Consider the following 15,853-nt stretch of genomic DNA (forward strand, 5'->3'; position numbering starts at 1 on the left):
TGAATCATTTCTGTGGAATTTGCAAGCCTGACTTGGTGCCTCCACCATCATCCTGCGTGTGTCGCTCCAGCCGAGGCTTTGGGGCATTGCTCTTACTTGTTTTTTCTTTGAAAACCGAAGAAGCAAATTCTCGGGTGAGAAGAGAAAGGTTTTCCGGGGGGGGGGGGACCAAGCGACTCTAGTTTGCCTTTTTGGGGAAAGCCCCTTTGGTGGGAGCCTCCCCAGAAACGGAAGAGCCCTCGGCCTGCTACAGCCACAAGCTCATCACTAGCCTAGTGGCCAAAAAGGGGTGGGTGGGTGGGCAGCTTACCCCTCCCTGCCATCCCTGGAGAGCCTCGGGAGAGAGGGCAAGAGCAGATGGCAGAAACTCTGTGCAAAAGAATGAACAGACGCAGGTTTCACATCAGGACCCAAAAGGACATCAGAGCTTTCCGTTTTCCCTGGAGAGTCCCTGGCCAACCTCAGAGTCTCTCTTGGAGGCTGCTGCATTTGCAGCCTCAGGGGGGGCTCAACCAGCCCAGGAGGTTTCTCCTGCCTTCCCTTGGCTCTGCTCTTGCCCTCTCTCCCGAGGCTCTCCAGGGATGGCAGGGAGGGGTAAGCTGCCCTCTTTTGCACAGAGTTTCTGCCATTTGCGTGGCCTTGTTATCCATGAGTCACTAATAAGGCGTTTGGATTGTGAGCTGGGTTGATGCTCTGTTGCTGCTTCTATGGTCCATCTTTTTAATATGTCCTCCCTGGGAATCGACCTGGCTCTATTGATTCATCTATCGATCATTTCAGCGGACGGTCGGTCTGCCTGGTCTAATCCCATCAGATGTGCATCTCTGTCAGAACAGATGCAGTGGGAGCTCAGAGCCGGGCTTGGTGGCTTCACCAGGAATGTGGAACGCAGGGCGACCTTTGGGGTTTTCTACCAAACGCGGGGTTAAGGTCTCCGTCAGAAATAGATTTATCGTGATACCAAGGAAGTGGATTTGTTCTTAGGGAGGCCCAGGTTTCTCAGCCTTCGGCAACTTCAAGACATAAAGCTTCAACTCCCAGAGTTCCCCAGCCAGGCCCCACACCTCTTGACGTTGCCAAGGTTGGGCCGCAAGGGCCCAGATGGAAGTTGATGGGGGTGGTGGAATCTCTCGAGGTCATAAAGGAATTTGATGAGAGATTCATCTCCCCGGCCACGGCTGATGAAAACGCCATCAATGAAGGAGCAGCTCCAGGGGGGGGGGGGAGAGTTGAGAGGTTCTTGTTCTAGCCCGACCATGAAGGTGCACTTAGGAGCCACCACAGAGGCGGCTCTGCCACTGGGCTGCAGCAACATTTTCTCTCCAAAGGTAAAACAGTTCTGGGTTCCTGCGCAGTCACGGAGCCCGGTGGGCGGGCAGCCTGTGTTTCAGGGTCAGTGATGAGGATGTTCTTGATGGCTCAAAAGCCTTTTCTGTGGAAGACGCTCATCAGCATCCATCCACGGTGGCCAAACCGATGTCGTTAGGAGGGCGTCCCTGGAGTCCAACCTCCTGAGGTGTCCAAAGGCAGCTGGGGGTGCAGGGGAAGAAGGCAGACGCCCCACCCTTCCCCCACTAGCCTCAGACGCCTCCTGGAGGAAGTGGGGGAGGAAGGGGGGGGGGCTAACACAATCTTCCTTGCAAGATTTTATTATTATAACCAATCTTAATAAATTTAGCCTTCTGCTGGAGTTCACGTCCTGTGCTCTACTAGTTCATAAATATTTAATGAATAAATATGTTCAGAGAAATAACGATAAAAACATATTAAAAAGCAAGGCCAGGCAGAAAGCCCATTCAGCAGAAGCCGAGGGAAACCTGCAAGGCCCCCAGTGCTGACTCAGCTGGCAGAGCTGGATTGGCTTCCCCAGCCGAAATCCACCTTCCGCCAGCCGTGCAGATCGCACACTTTTTCACAGGCGTCCTAAACTTCTACTGAAGACCTGACGAGGATGGAAATGGACAGCCGGGCATTACCTGGGCAAAGCTGCTGCAGAACAGGGGCATGCCAACCAAATTTGGATCCCAAAGGAGCCGTGAAGGTTGGATTCATAGAAGAAAGCCAACAGCCTGAGAGGGGGAGAAGCAGCCGTGGGGTTCAGAGGGCTGCAGGGATGGGGGGGAGGGGGCGCCAACTGAAGGACTGCACCCCAGTTGGAGCCACGGACAGAGGGCAGGCGTTCTCCCTCCCTGCCCCACACGGCTGGCTGGATTACCCTCCCCGTTGGCAGCGCATTAGCCAGCCTTTCTCCACCCGAAGCCCCCACCCCCAACACTCTTCATCTGCCCTTGCCAGCACAAAACCAGGCTCTCCCCACTGCCAGCGTCTCTGCCTGAGGCTGCTCCAGGTCCCTGCTAGCACCAGTCACCGCAGGGAGGCATTGGGGCGCTCCTCAGTCTTCACTGGCCCCGTGTCCCCTCCAACCACCCAGGCCCCACATGGAGGGTCAGGTGTCAAAGAGGCTGCTTGGCCACCTCTAGGCTAGTCTGGCGGCCCCTCCTTCTCCTCGGTGGGATGCCCACTTGCCTTGGCTTCGCCCAAGTTAAAATTTGGGGTGAAAGAAGCACTGAAGAACTTTCCCTGGCCAGGCAACTGGCTGAGCCCTGCAAACAGAAACTGACCGGGAAGTCCCATCTCTGAGCAGAGCGGGCAGAGATCCAGGGAAGTCCCAACTTCCCTCCTCCTTTTCTGCTCAGGAAAACAGGGCTGCCCGCTTCAGAATACAGTGGAAGAGCACCAATGCCAGCTCTTTCCTGCAGAAAACACGCAGGCGTCAGGAACAAAGGAAACCCGAAGGAGGGCAGCAGGTCCTGGAAGAAACGTGGCTGCACTGGGGGAGAGTGAGGGGAGCCACAAGCATGAATGGGCACAGACCCTGGGAATTTGAGGCAGCTTCACCCACAGACCAGGGACAATGGCAAAGGTACGGGGAGGGAAAGGCCCTTGTCTGGGCCCGACTGCCTTGCGGCCAAATACAGGTGGTGACAGAGCTTAGGACAGGTGGCTTTATGCATCCCCTCCCTGTAGAAAGAGAAGAGCCCGGAAAGAGGGCAGAGAAAAACAGCTAAGATGATTGCAGGACTGGAGGCTAAACACATGAAGAAGGGTGGCAGGAACTGGGCATGGCTGGTTTCATACAAAGGACTGGGGTGACGTGGTAGCAGTCTTCCAATATTTGAGGGGATGTATGGGGGGGGTCAATGTATTTGCCAAACCACCAGAAGGCAAGACAAGAAACAATTTGGGGGGGGACGACGACTAAGGGAGAACCTAGAACTAAGGAGAAACCTCTTAACGAAGAGGAGAATTAACCAGTGGAGCAGAGCTTGCCACCAGAGGTTGAGAGAGCTCCGTCCCTGGAGGCTTTTAAGAGGAGGTTGGTCCAGGGTCTCCTGCTTGAGCAGGACTAGATGACCTCTATAGTCCCTTCCAATTCTTATTCTGTATTCTAAAGGCCCAGTGCAGGCATAAGAAATGAAGCAATTGCTACAGGCAAACTTAAGTTGCTTATTATCAAACTGTATTCTGAAGAATAAAGTGAAATAAAACCAAGTGGCTGAATCTGAGGCCTTTCGGGAGTTAATGGCCTCCAGGGCAATTGAGGACACCTTCCCCTATTGACGGACATATGCTGGGCCTGGGGGGGGGGGGGTTGAGATGTGATGATCTACACAGCGGAGGTCATTAACCTCATCTGTTCCCTGGACAGAGCTCTCTGCTTCCCCCTCAGCTCAGCCCTCCCTGCAGGGAGACAGGCCCCTTCGATGTCCCCCCCCCCAAGCACTTGAGGGAGCCAGTGGGGTTCCAGAGGGAGCAGGGGGGGGCTTGCTGGAATAGGTGGGGGGACTGGGGTCTTGGACTCCTACGCGGCCTCACTCGTCTGCCAATCAGGGGTGCATCTAAACTCACCGATGGGCTCCGGGAGAGGAGGAAGGCCCAGCGGAGCCCCCGGACGCCACGGGAGGAAGACTCTGACTGGTGGCGAGGAGGGTGGCAGAACCTCTTTGTCCTCTTTCCATCTGTTGATATCTGCCAGCAGCTGTTTAGGGGAACCCCTCAGAACCTCCCTTGAGATGCTGTGAGGATTAGCCTGGCTGTCCAGGGGATCAAGTAGCTTGCTTGGACCAAGTGGGCAGAGCAGGATGATGAGCCTCAGACTCAGTCCGGGAGTGGATCCGGGGTGAATCTCAGCCAGGGGTCTCCCTCCATCAGTTCAGCAGTCACCACTTTACTGGGGGGTCCTCCTGGATCGTGACAAGAGGTGACCGTGGTTGGGGTCAGTCTCTCTGAGGGCGGGGCTTAGCGGGGGGGGTGCCCCCTCGTCTCCAGCTGCTTTTGACAAATGCTCCCCAATCTTCCTGCTAGCAGGCTGTAGCCCAGGAGATCCCCTTCCAGCACCAAGAGATCCGCCAGCTGGAGATCTTGCCGGGCTGCTGGGCGAGGAAAGTGGCAGGTGGACACAGAGCCTCAAAATATCCCACCCCAAACTCCCCCCTCCCCCTCCCAGAGAACAAGGGGGGCTGCCGTGAACAGAAGAGGGGTCAGTCCCTCCCTTCAGGCCACAGGGCGTCTCCTGACCACACGTCTTTAGCTGCTCGCCCATCTTGCGATCAACGCTGGGGCAACACCAGAGCACCACAGCTAAAGGAGGAGGGACAAGAAAAGAGACCAAAGGGCCACCCTGCAGAATCTAAATCAACCACAGACCTCACTGACCTCCAGGTGGGCCCCCATTAACCAAGAGCCAAGCTCGTAAATCCTCCCCAAGGACGGAAGGGCATCCAATGCTCCCAGGGGGTCCAGGAACGGCCACTTTGGGCAGAAAAGAGATGCTCCCCGCATGCACCCTGGGCTGTGGGGGAAGCAAGTGGTTTTCAAAGCAAACAGATGAAAACAGTGCACAGCAATCCAGCTGGGCTGGCTGGGGGGCTACTTGACCCGGCTGCTCCCTGGCACCTCAGGGCCCCCCCTGGCCAGCCAGGGATCTTTGGCTTGGAGCCGCCCCTCAGCGGCAGGAAAGGCTGGTGAGGCTGGCAGAGAGGCCTCCGGAAGGCTGGCAGAGCTGGGGGCAGCGGAAGGACTGGCAAGGCTGGCTCTGGAGACGCCCTGGAAACCCCCTCCCCCCCCCTCCGGGCTGCCCCTGCTGGGCTCCACTTGGATGCCCGGCTCTTTTGGCCTTGAGTTGAAAAGCCAGAGGGAACATTTGGGGAGGGGATTCCGAGAAGCCCCTCGATGCTCTTTGGGCCCCTCAAAACACGCCCGGCCACCCGCTGGTGCTCCCAGGTCTTCTTGGCTGTCGAGGACCCTGGAGAGACAGGAGGCCCAACGCTGCCATTGGCACCTGCCCTCCGCTGTTGCTGCTCCACCGAGCCCGGCAGCCCCATCTCCCCAGCGCCCAGGCCAGCTGCGCAGGGCTCCCGTCCGGCGACCCTGGGGCCGGGCCCAGTCCGAATGGCGGAGGAGCCGGGCGGCCCTTGGCCCCGCTCGCGAAACCAGAGCGCTGAAATCCGCGGCCGCGCTCAGCCCCCGAGACTCCCCAGCAGCCCCGGGCAAGAAGCGGAACTGGTCGGCGGTCCCGCGGTGGCGCCTCCTCTCCGGCCCAGAGCGGGAGACGCGAAAGCCGCGCCGTTCCTCGAAGGAGAAGAGCTTCCAGGCGGCTGAAGGCTTGAGAAGCCCGCTCTCCGCGCCCCGCCCGACGGCCTGGCAGCTCCGGGGCAGCCGGCGCGTGAGCGGGGCCAGCTCTGCGCCCCGCCCGTCGGAAGGCCCGCCTGGAGGGGTCGGCCGCATAAGTGCCTCCGCCCCGAGACAACAGGAGCGCCGCGAAGGGGAAGCCGAGGGGCCGCGTTGGAGCAAGCGGGGCGGGCGCGCCCGGTCCCGTAGGCAGAGCCCGGTGGCCGGGGCCGGAGCGAAGGTGAAGGGGCGCGGGGCGGACGGCCCCCGGGGGCGCAGCGACGTGTGGGATCCGCGGGGGTTGCGCCGCCGTCCGAGGCTCCGGTCCCGCGGGCTGGGCGTTGCCCTGAACGCGGCGCTCTCCTCTCGCTTGCAGCGGAGCCCGCGTGGCCTGAGGCCAAGGGGCCGCCTGAGCGCTCTCCGCCGGCCGGGCTTTCGCGGGGAAGAGCTACGGACGAGCGGCGTGCCCAAGACCATGTGCAGAGCGCCCTCCGGCCGACGCCCCCCGCCTCCTCCCGCGGCGCCCCAGCGAAGCCAGCCGGCCCCGAGCCAGGTAGGCGCCGCCGCCGCCGGACCCTCCGGCCGGGCTCTTCCGCCGCCCCTCCCAGCCCCGCCCGCGGGGGCCGATCACGTGGGGGGAGGTTCGGGGGCGGGGCTGGGAGCGCTGCGACGCCCCCCCCGCCGCCTCCTTTGTTCGGGCGGAGGGGGCGCGGCCGGGCGCCGATTGGCGGGGCGACGCCGCGGGGCAGCCGGGCGGGAGGCGGCGGCGATGGGCGCGGCGGCGGGGCAGCGGGCGCGGGGAGCGCGGCGGCTGCGGCGGCTGCCGGCCGAGAGGCTCGGGGAAGCGATGGGATGCGCTACCCGGGACGCCCCCCGGGGCAGGGAAGGGCCTGGGCCGTCCCCCCGGGGCCCGTGAAGGCGCCACTCCGCAGGGCGGGCCCGGCCCGTACCGGTGGCGGGGGGTGGGCGTACCGGCCGCGCGCCCCCCGCCCTGATCCCGACCTCCCCCCGCAGCGACGGCGGTGCCCCCATGGATATTGACCTGGACTACGAGCGCCCCAACGTCGAGACCATCAAGTGCGTGGTGGTGGGCGACAACGCGGTGGGCAAGACGCGGCTCATCTGCGCGCGGGCCTGCAACGCCACGCTCACCCAGTACCAGCTGCTGGCCACGCACGTGCCCACCGTCTGGGCCATCGACCAGTACCGCGTGTGCCAGGAGGTGAGCCCCGCGGAGGGAGGGAGGGAGGGAGGGAGGGAGGCCGGCGGGGGGCTTCCCGCCCGCCCCGCCGCCTAACGCCTGGGCGCTCCGCAGGTGCTGGAGCGCTCCCGCGATGTGGTGGACGAGGTCAGCATCTCCCTGCGCCTCTGGGACACCTTCGGGGACCACCACAAGGACCGCCGCTTCGCCTACGGCAGGTGAGGGCGCCGCCCCCGCCCAAAAGGTCCGCTTCCCCATGGCCCCATTGAGCACGGGGGGCTGCTCTCCCCCGTCCCCCTCCTAGCAGCCGCTCTTGGGCCGCCCCCTTCCTCTTCCTTATCCTGGGAGGCCGCAAGGCAGCTGTCCAGAGGGACGCACAGGCCCTTCAGCACCCCAGCCCTCTCCCGCCTGCCTCAGCAGTCTAGGTCCCTGATGGGGAGCCCATGGTCCAGATGCCAGAGGTGGCATGCTGAGCCCTCTCTGTGGCCCTGCGCACCACCTCCAGCTCCTCTTCTAATTTCTGGGGACACATGGCCAGCTGGTCTTCGATGGCGCTGGGGAACAGTCTGAAAATGGCACAAAAAACAGTTTTGGGGGGCATTTTCCTAACCTTAACCCGAAAAACAGCCAAAAAATGGCCCTTAAAAATGACCTGAAAATGTGCCGTAAAATGACCAAAAAACAGGCATGTGCCCGCAAGTCAGGTGGTCTTCAGTTTCTGGTGTTGTGGGCCCGTGAAGACCAGCTGGCATTCCGCTTTGGGCACTCTGAAAAGGTTCGCCATTACAGGTTCAGGTGGTCTCTGAGCCCCTCTGGGGGACTGTGGGTGTTGGGGCCTCTGTTGCTCCTGGCCTCACCAGAGAAGGAAGTGCAGATGGAACTTAGAGGCAGGGATCCCTGCGGTCTCCAGGATTTGCGGGAGGGCAGTCACAAGTGGCCTCTGCAGCCCCCGAGTGGGAGGAGAGCCGCGCAGGTGGGCCCCAGGGAAGAAGGGGGCTTTGGGGCACTGCTGGGGCCTGCAGAGGAGTAGAGCCAGCCGTCCATCTTGGCCTTGGCCTGCCCACACTCAGGGTGGCCCTTTGCGACCCTCCCCCTCCAGGGCCGGTAGACCCAGCTGCCTCCTCTGCCACTGGGGGAGGATCTCGCCTGCCTGATGCTCTCTTCCCTGCCCCCCTCCTCTTTTTTCTTGACAGATCCGATGTGGTGGTGCTCTGCTTCTCCTTGGCCAACCCCAACTCGCTGCGGCATGTGAAGACCATGTGGTACCCAGAAATCAAGCACTTCTGCCCGCGTACCCCCATCGTGCTGGTGGGCTGCCAGCTGGACCTGCGCTATGCAGACCTTGAGGCAGTGAACCGGGCGCGCCGTCCCTTGGCCAAGTAGGGCCCAGTCCTGCTGTCTGAAGCCACTCATTCTGTAGGGGGGGGGGGCTGGCAGGTGTGGTCAGCCCCCCCATCCTAGATCGGTTCCTGCCTGTTCCTGGGGGCCCCTCCGCTCTCTGCCACGGGGTTAGTCTGCCCTCACAGGAGCCTTCCTGGGCAACCCTTGCTAATTGGCATCCACTCTTCTGCTTTGTTTCAGACCCATCAAACCTTCAGACATCCTGCCCCCTGAGTGCGGGCATGAGGTAGCCAAGGAGCTGGGCATCCCGTACTACGAAACTAGCGTCGTGGCCCAATTTGGCATCAAGGACGTCTTCGACAATGCAATTCGGGCCGCCCTCATCTCCCGCCGCCACCTCCAGTTCTGGAAATCTCACCTGAAGAAGACGCAGCGGCCACTCCTGCAGGCTCCCTTCCTGCCCCCCAAGCCTCCCCCACCCATCATCCACATCCCTGAGCCGGCTGCCGGGGAAGGCCGGGGGCCCGGCGCGCTCTTCCACGAGCCCCTTTGTGCTGATGTGGTCTTCCGCCTACCTGGCGGCCAACAGTTCTTTGCACACAGAGTCTACCTGGCCACGGCCTGCTCCCGGTTCTACGACCTCTTCGCTCTGGACTTGGGGGAGGAGCTGGCCGGTGGGAAGGAGCCCGCCGGGCGCACAAAGAGCTTGGACGCTGCCGACCAGGGATGCCTGGCCACAGCCACGCGGGCTGTGCCACTGCGGCCTTCTCAGAGCGAGGAGCCATTGTGCGCCCCTGGGATGCCTCGCCCGGTCTCTGGCTGGGGCCGGGGTATAATTGATGTGCAGCGGGAGACGGTGCGGGATCCCGTCACGCAGCAGGAGAAGCCGATGACTGCCGTGTACCTGGATGAGCCGGTGCAGGAGGGCCCCTTCAAAGTGGTGCTGGAGTACCTGTACACGGGGTGCCTGGACCAGCCCCCGGCCGGCCTCATGCAGGTGGCCGCCATGGCCGAACTGCTGGAGGTCTTCGACCTGCGCATGATGGTGGCCAACGTCCTCAACAAGGAGAGCTTCATGAACGGCGAGATCACCAAGGCCTTCCACGTGCGCAGGGCCAACCGCATCAAGGAGTGCCTGAGCAAAGGCTCCTTCGCAGGTAGCAGAGGGGAGCAGGGGGGCTGGAGGGCAGCAGCAGCTCCCAAAGGCAGCCCCTCCTCAGGACCGGCCTCCCTTCTCTCCCCCCCCCCCCGCAGATGTGGTCTTCCTGGTGGACGATGGGTCGGTGCCGGCGCACAAGCCCCTCCTGCTCGCAGGCTGCGACTTCATGGTGGCCATGTTTGGGGGCACCTTCCGGGAGAGCTGTGCTACTGAGGTGAGGCGGGTGGCCCTGCTGCCACCTTATAAGGGAGTCAGGCTTGTGCAGGGGACTCCCCCCCCCCGCCTGTGCTTGAGGGGCAGCCTCAGCTGCTGTGCAGGTGCCATGGGGGGGGGCTCTCCAGGTGTGCGTCTCAGCGTTCTCTCCTAGGTAGCTTTTGGGAGGAGTGTCTTCCCTGCCTGGGTGCACAGAAGCCCGGCTTGGCCCCTAGAGACCCCAGCCATGTGGTAGGAACAAGGGAGCTCCGAGGTGGCCTGAGGCCACAGGGCCTTCTCCTGCCCACCACTTTCCTGGAGATGATTGAAGTAGATGAGTGCCTGTGAGGCTCCCTAGCTTGGCTGGCCGCTTGGCAGCTGACCCTGTGGGGCCAGTGTCCAGCAGGGGAGCAGGAAGGGCCCTGGTGCTGCCCCTGGTTCCTGGGATGGACAGCCAGCCCCACCGCTCCTCCTCCCCCAACACTGGGACCTCTGGAAAGAGTGTCCAGGGACTCCGTCCGCCCACAAGGCCAACCTCCTCCCCCGTTTGCTGGGGACCATGGAGCCTGCAGTTTTGTGCTTCGAGAGGAATTCCCCCCGAATCGGCAGGAGCATCTGCTGGAGGTGAAGGGTGTGCAGAAGCCTCCCTGAGCGCCCACTCTGCCACCCCCAGGTCTCCCTGCCAGGCACCAACCGCGCCTGCCTTCGGGCTGTGCTGGAGTTTCTGTACACGGAGCTGTTTGTGCCCAGCCCAGACCTGGACGCCATGGAGCTGCTGGTGCTCACCAACCGCCTCTGCCTGAGCCGCCTGCAGGCCCTGACTGGTGAGTGTCTCTGGGGCTGCCCTCCGGGAGGCCGTCAGCCTTCAGGGCACCCAGGGTGGCACAGGCAGGAGGGAAGATCCACGGGGCTGCGAGAAAGGCCGCTCCGCCCTGAGTGGCACCTCTTCCTCTCCTCCTCAGAACAGTACGCGGTGGATGAGCTGGTGCGTGCCAGCCTTCAGCAGGTGGAAATCGACGCCCAGGTGATCCTCTACCTGGAAATGACACAGGTATGGTGCAGGCTCACCAGACTGGCTGCCCCCTTAGCCCTGGCAGAAACCCTGAGTGGAGGAGGGGCTTCCTGTTTAGGTTTTAGGGTTTTTTTTTAATCCCACCTTTATTATTTTTATTAAAAGTTCAAGGGGCGAAGAAAGTTAACACGCCTTCCTCTTCCTCTCACCACAATCCTGTGAGGTGGGTTGAGCTGAGAGAGTGACTTCCATGCCTAAGGCGGGACTGGAACTCACCCTCACCCAGTGTCTAGCCTGACGCCTTCACCGCTAGGCCCAAAGTGGGCCAGATCCCCCACCCCCACCCCCGGGGACTCTTGGGGCTGTGAGGCTGCTCAGGCCAGAGGTGGCATCAGGGCTCAGGCGGGCTGGCTGTGCTCCTCCCTGCAGTTCCACAATGCCCTCCAGCTGGCCGCCTGGTGCCTTCACTACATCTGCACCAACTACAACAGCGTCTGCCGCCGGTTCCCCCGCGAGATGAAGGCCCTGTCTCCCGGTAAGCCCTGCGGCCGAGGGAAGGGAGCGGCTCCACCCGTCTCCTGCCTCCCTCGGCCCAGACCCGTCCCGTTGGGGGCTCCCTTAAGGGCGGCATCAGGGGGGCCCCTCTCCCGCCCGAGCAGCTGGCGCAGCTGACGCCAGCCGGGCCCGGCTTCTTCCCAGAGAACAGGGCCCACTTCGAGAGCCACCGCTGGCCCCCCATCTGGTACCTGAAGGAGGAGGACCGCTACCTGCGCATGCAGAAGGAGCGGGCCCAGGAGGAGGAGGAGGCCCTCCGCAAGCAGCATCCGCACAGCAAGTGGTGCTTCTGGCGCCCCCACCAGCCCAGCCACGTCTCCTGAGCGGGGCCCTGCCCACTGGGAGGGAGGGAGGGAGGGAGGGAGGGAGGGGGCCACCCTACTGCTGGTGCCTTTGCTGGGGAGGGGGGCTCCTCTGCCTTGTCTACCAGCCGCCTCTCTGCCCACAGCTCTGTGCCTCTTGCCGCGGCTGCCATGCCTTTACCTGGGGAGGGGGCAGGGGCCCAGCATCAGTTGCTACCTCTGACCTTGGCAGTATTCTGGGGGGGGGGGGGATGGGAGGGGGGGAAGTGGACGTGCAGGTGATGGACAAAAGAGTGGGGGGTTTGTGGTGTGACTATGTGCTGTGGAAGGGGATCGGTGGGGGGGGGGATTTGGGGAGGCCAGGGGTTTGCATGAGCGGAGGAGCTAGAGCCCCTTAGTTGGGGGGGGGGGCACTAGCTGTAGAAAGGGCTCCCTTGTCCACGGAGGGGGGGGGGGCAATGTGGAGAGGCTTTGAGGCTGCGCCTCGGGCACCAGAATTGGCCTTTCCTTTGGGTGGGGGCAAAGGGGTGGGGGCGCCCACCCGTCCCTCCCGCCTGGTGCATTAAGGGAAACTGCCAATAATTTTAGCAAAAGGGGGGGCCCTGCAGAGCTGCAGTTTTTAAACCTTTTTCACTTTTTTCTACCTGTTCCGCTTTTTTCTCAACACGTCAGCCAAGCACAAACTGGCCTGGGGGGTGGGCCACTGTGACCTTCCCACCCCGGACCGAAGGGCTTTGATGCCCCCGGGCCCCTCGTGGCCTGGGGGGCGTCTGCATAACCACTGTGAGCTGGGCCAGCCCCCGTTTCTTACAGACTTTGCTGTTGGGCTGTTTGGAACCTTTAATAAAGAGCCTTTTGTATTGGGACTCCCGGAGTCTGCTCATACCTGATGGGGCAGGGGCGCCCCCCCCCCCCGCTCTGAAGAAGACATTGGGGTGGGGGGTGACCGTGCTGCTTGGCTCCAAGCCCCCCGCGTTCCCACTCCTTGGGCCACACCCCGCAACTGGGGGCCCGGTGGAGGGTTTGGGGCGGCCCTTCTTCCTAAGCGGCAACCTAGAAGGATCCGGAGGGCGTCAGCGGGAAACCCCTTTCCAAAAAGCGCCAAGGCAGCAGATTTTCTATCTTGTCAGCCAAACGTAACTGGGTTTTATTCATCAGGAAAATAGACAATTTAGCTGCTTGCTCTGAAAGGCTGAAACAGCAACCAAGCTATGCTGGAACTCGGCAGGGGAGGGGGACGCCAGGAGGGGCTCAGCTGCAGGCCCAGCTGCCCCTCGGCTGCCAGGAGAGGAGCCAGTGAGAAGGCGGCACCAGCCCTCCCTGCAGGTGGGGCTCTCCCTGGCAGAGGGGGCACCTGAGCTATGGGGCCAAAGGAGGCGCCCTGGCCCCGCGCGTGCCAGGAGCCCCAGGGGAAGCCTGCTTGGGTCAAAAGAGCCTTTGGGGGGGGGGGGGCATTTTCAGGCACGGGGGTGGTGAGGCAGGGGCTGCCTTCGTGTGCCTTCCTGCCCTGCTCTGGCCAAGCGAAGTCCTTCCTCTGCTTCTAGCGACTACCTGCCCCCCGAAGGGCTACACCTGGTGGTACAGAATGATCTCGGTCAGCTCGAAGCCTGTGACGGCGAAGGCCGTGCCCTCTGGGTTGCAGAAGCGGGCGCCACAAATCTGGGTGTCGGTCACACACTCCGTATGGCAATGCTCGATCTGAGGGAAACAGGTGGGACCCTTTCAGGCATTCCTGCCCCCCCCCCGCCGAGAGTCATCGCGCTGGGAAGTCCGGAGGGAGGGGCCTGACCGGAAGGAATCTACCCCGAGGCTCCCAAGCAGAATCGCTCACAGGTCTCCCCGGGGGACCCCCAGGCCCAGAGACCTTCAGCCGGCATTCTTGATCCAGCCAGGCCTGGGGCAAGGTGGGCCCGTTCCAGCTGTGTGAGGGGACCCCCAAGCCTTCCCTCGAGAGTGAAGCAAGAGGGGCTGCCTAGGAACCCAGAGGAAGCTGTGGAAGACGGGCGTTTCCCACCCCCTCAACCGAGTGGCCCTTGGGCTCACCTCCAGGCAGTCTGTCTCCGCGTTGTGGCTCAGTCCCCAGACCCGCACGAAGGAGTCCTCGGCGGCAGACAGCAGCTGGGCAGGAGAGAGACACGGGGGGACCCTCCGGCTTTGCAGCCCTGGATTGGAGACTCTTCCGACAGGAAGCGACCCTTCCAGGACTGGGCCAAAGCTTCCAGCAGTGGTCCCAACTGGGCCAAGCACACTAAGCGGGCTGTGATTGGGCTGGCCTTCACATAACCATTTGCCCACAGGGACAGGGATGGGGCACCTCCACCAGCTCCGCAGAGCCTGCCTGGCCCAAGGGCCCAGGGGTGAGCATGCAGCAGCTGAGGCACCGTCACGCCTTGAAGGTTGGGGGCGAGACCCAGGGAAGCTGACCGGTGCCCCACGGAGGCCTCTTGCCAGATTCTGGCTTGCACTACCCCCAGGGTGACGGACTCACCCTCCCGGAGAGTGGGGCCAGGTCCAGGGCATAGATCCAGCGGGCGTGAGCGCTGACTTGGGCTCTCAGGGTCCCATGTGCCGCTTCATACAGGCGAATCGCCCCATTCCCATAGCCGGCCGCAATGATCCCATTCCACAGCTTCACGGAGGAGCAGGTGCAGCTGGAGCGCAAAGGGAGGGATCAGGCCCTGCTGGAGCTTGGAGGCAAAGTGGGGGGGGGGCAATGGACTGAGCACACCCTGCGGTGGGGGTGGGGTGGGAAGTCGCTGCCTGGACCTGCCAGCCCAGAGCAGGGCCGGTTCCGCTGGGAGGAGGGGGGGTGTGTGGCCTCCCAGCCCCTGCTCTGAGCAGCCGCCCTGAGCTCCGCATAGCAGCCTGGCCTTGTTGCTGCACAGAATTTCCACTTGCCCCCCCCCCCCCACTCTTGCCTTGGCCCCCCACTCTCCCCCCGCCCGGCCCGTACTCAGAAGCCGGGATTTTGGTGATCAGCCTGAAGGTCTCTCCAGAGCCCCAAACACACAGCGCCCCACAGTCGTCTGCAGTCACCAGATCCGCAGCTCCCTCCTGCAGCAAGGAAAGACGGGACGGCCGTCGCAGGGCCTGGCCGGGGAGCCTCTCCAGAGGGGCCAGAGGGACCCAGAGAGCCAACCGGGGGGGGGGGGGGCTGAGCGCTGCTCCCTCCCCCCCAGGCCCAGAGAAGGCAGCCCAGAACCAGGGTGGGGGGGGGGGGGCTCAGCGTGGCCTTACCGGCTGTTTACAGAGCTCTGCGCTGATGTCTGTGATGGGGCTGCTGTGCTGCTCGAGGACTTCGCTCAGTGTGATGTTGGTGCCTTTGGACGGGACGTCAAAGACGAGGACGGAACCGGTGGAGGTCCCTGCAAGGGGGAGGGGAACCGGGGCTGCCACTCCCTGTCCCTGCAGCAGAGGCAGCCTCACACTGGGCAATGAGGGACCCCCCTGCCCACAATGCCCTCCCCCCCCCAAGTGCCACTTTCAGAGGCCTTGCACAACCAGCCCCCCCCCCCCCCTCCCAGCCACCTCCTGGGCTCCTCGCTCGCTCACCTACACACACAAAGTGCAGTCCTGTCCCTGCGATCCCCCTGGCAAAGAGCAGCATCCCTGGGGGGGAGAAGGCAGAGATCAGCGGGCAGGGAGGAAGCGCCCCCCCCGCCCTTTGCTCCCACCGAAGCTCCCTTCGGACAGCTCCGGGGCCCAGGGAGGAGCTGCATCCCAGGGATCCGCAGGCACGCAGGCCAGGGGTCCGGTCGCGCGTGGCCGGCGGGGTGGTGGGGGGGGGGGCTCCGTGCTTGGGCGGGGCGAGCGGCCTCCCTTCCCCTGCGAGGGTACCTGCCGAGGCCTCCATGCCGTCCAGCGCGTGCCAGTAGACCATGGCGGAGCCGTCGGGCTCGTACATCTGCCGGGAGAGGCGGAGGGGCCGGTTGGGCGCAGGTCTCCCCCCCTTCGCCCCCCTCCCCCCCTCCCTCCCCCCCTCCCTCCCCCCGGGGCTCACCTGGATGCCCTTCCAGGAGGCCAGCACCAGCAGCGTCCGCGAGGGCAGCGCGCACCAGGCCGCCTGCAAGAGCGCAGCGTTTGTAGCGGGGGAGCGGCGCCCCCCGCCGCCCCCCCCCGCTCCCGGCCCCTCCCGGCCCCCTCCGGACCTGCGTGACGACGGGGGGCCCGAGGCCGCCCTCGCGGGCCTGCAGCTGGCGGTGCGCGCAGCCCGTCCCGTCCGCCGCGGCGCTGACCAGCCCGACGGAGGCGCCGTGGACGCTGGCGAAGTAGGTGAGGCGCTTGGCGGGCAGCGGCAGGACGGCCAGGTTGTTGTAGAGCGCCAGGCTGCTCCCGCGCAGCGCCAGCCCCCGCTCCCGCCGGTACATCGCCGCCGCCGCCGCCCTCCTCCGAGGCTCCCGGGCGCGCGCAGGCGCGGAGGG

At 63.7% G+C, this 15,853-nt stretch overlaps 2 protein-coding genes across 4 annotated transcripts; one reads left to right on the forward strand and one right to left on the reverse strand.

The window, feature by feature from the left end:
• Positions 1–5,777: 5,777 nt before the first annotated feature.
• On the forward strand, positions 5,778–12,298 carry LOC116513325 (rho-related BTB domain-containing protein 2-like). 3 transcript variants are annotated; one of them, XM_032224345.1, is made up of 11 exons: positions 5,778–5,911; positions 6,047–6,223; positions 6,685–6,892; positions 6,986–7,089; positions 8,065–8,250; positions 8,453–9,369; positions 9,467–9,585; positions 10,237–10,387; positions 10,526–10,614; positions 11,005–11,110; positions 11,282–11,417. In XM_032224345.1, exons 3-11 carry the CDS (start codon positions 6,701–6,703, stop codon positions 11,323–11,325), a joined length of 1,908 nt encoding a protein of 635 aa, XP_032080236.1. In that variant the 5' UTR covers positions 5,778–5,911; positions 6,047–6,223; positions 6,685–6,700; the 3' UTR covers positions 11,326–11,417. The 3 variants fall into 3 exon arrangements, with proteins under 3 accessions (XP_032080236.1, XP_032080234.1, XP_032080235.1); XM_032224343.1 differs by having other exon boundaries at positions 5,779–5,911; positions 11,275–12,298; XM_032224344.1 differs by lacking the exon at positions 6,047–6,223 and having other exon boundaries at positions 5,779–5,911; positions 11,275–12,298.
• A 240-nt stretch (positions 12,299–12,538) lies between these two features.
• Positions 12,539–15,842, reverse strand: WDR54 (WD repeat domain 54). The gene is made up of 9 exons (XM_032224752.1): positions 15,581–15,842; positions 15,433–15,495; positions 15,270–15,336; positions 14,985–15,041; positions 14,670–14,797; positions 14,386–14,486; positions 13,921–14,083; positions 13,476–13,550; positions 12,539–13,130 (listed from the first exon to the last, which is right to left on the reverse strand). The coding sequence occupies exons 1-9, from the start codon at positions 15,797–15,799 to the stop codon at positions 12,999–13,001; spliced, it is 1,005 nt and encodes a 334-aa protein (XP_032080643.1). The 5' UTR covers positions 15,800–15,842; the 3' UTR covers positions 12,539–12,998.
• Positions 15,843–15,853: the final 11 nt, after the last annotated feature.

Source organism: Thamnophis elegans, chromosome 9 (assembly GCF_009769535.1).
Source record: "Thamnophis elegans isolate rThaEle1 chromosome 9, rThaEle1.pri, whole genome shotgun sequence".
Lineage (NCBI taxonomy): Eukaryota > Metazoa > Chordata > Lepidosauria > Squamata > Colubridae > Thamnophis > Thamnophis elegans.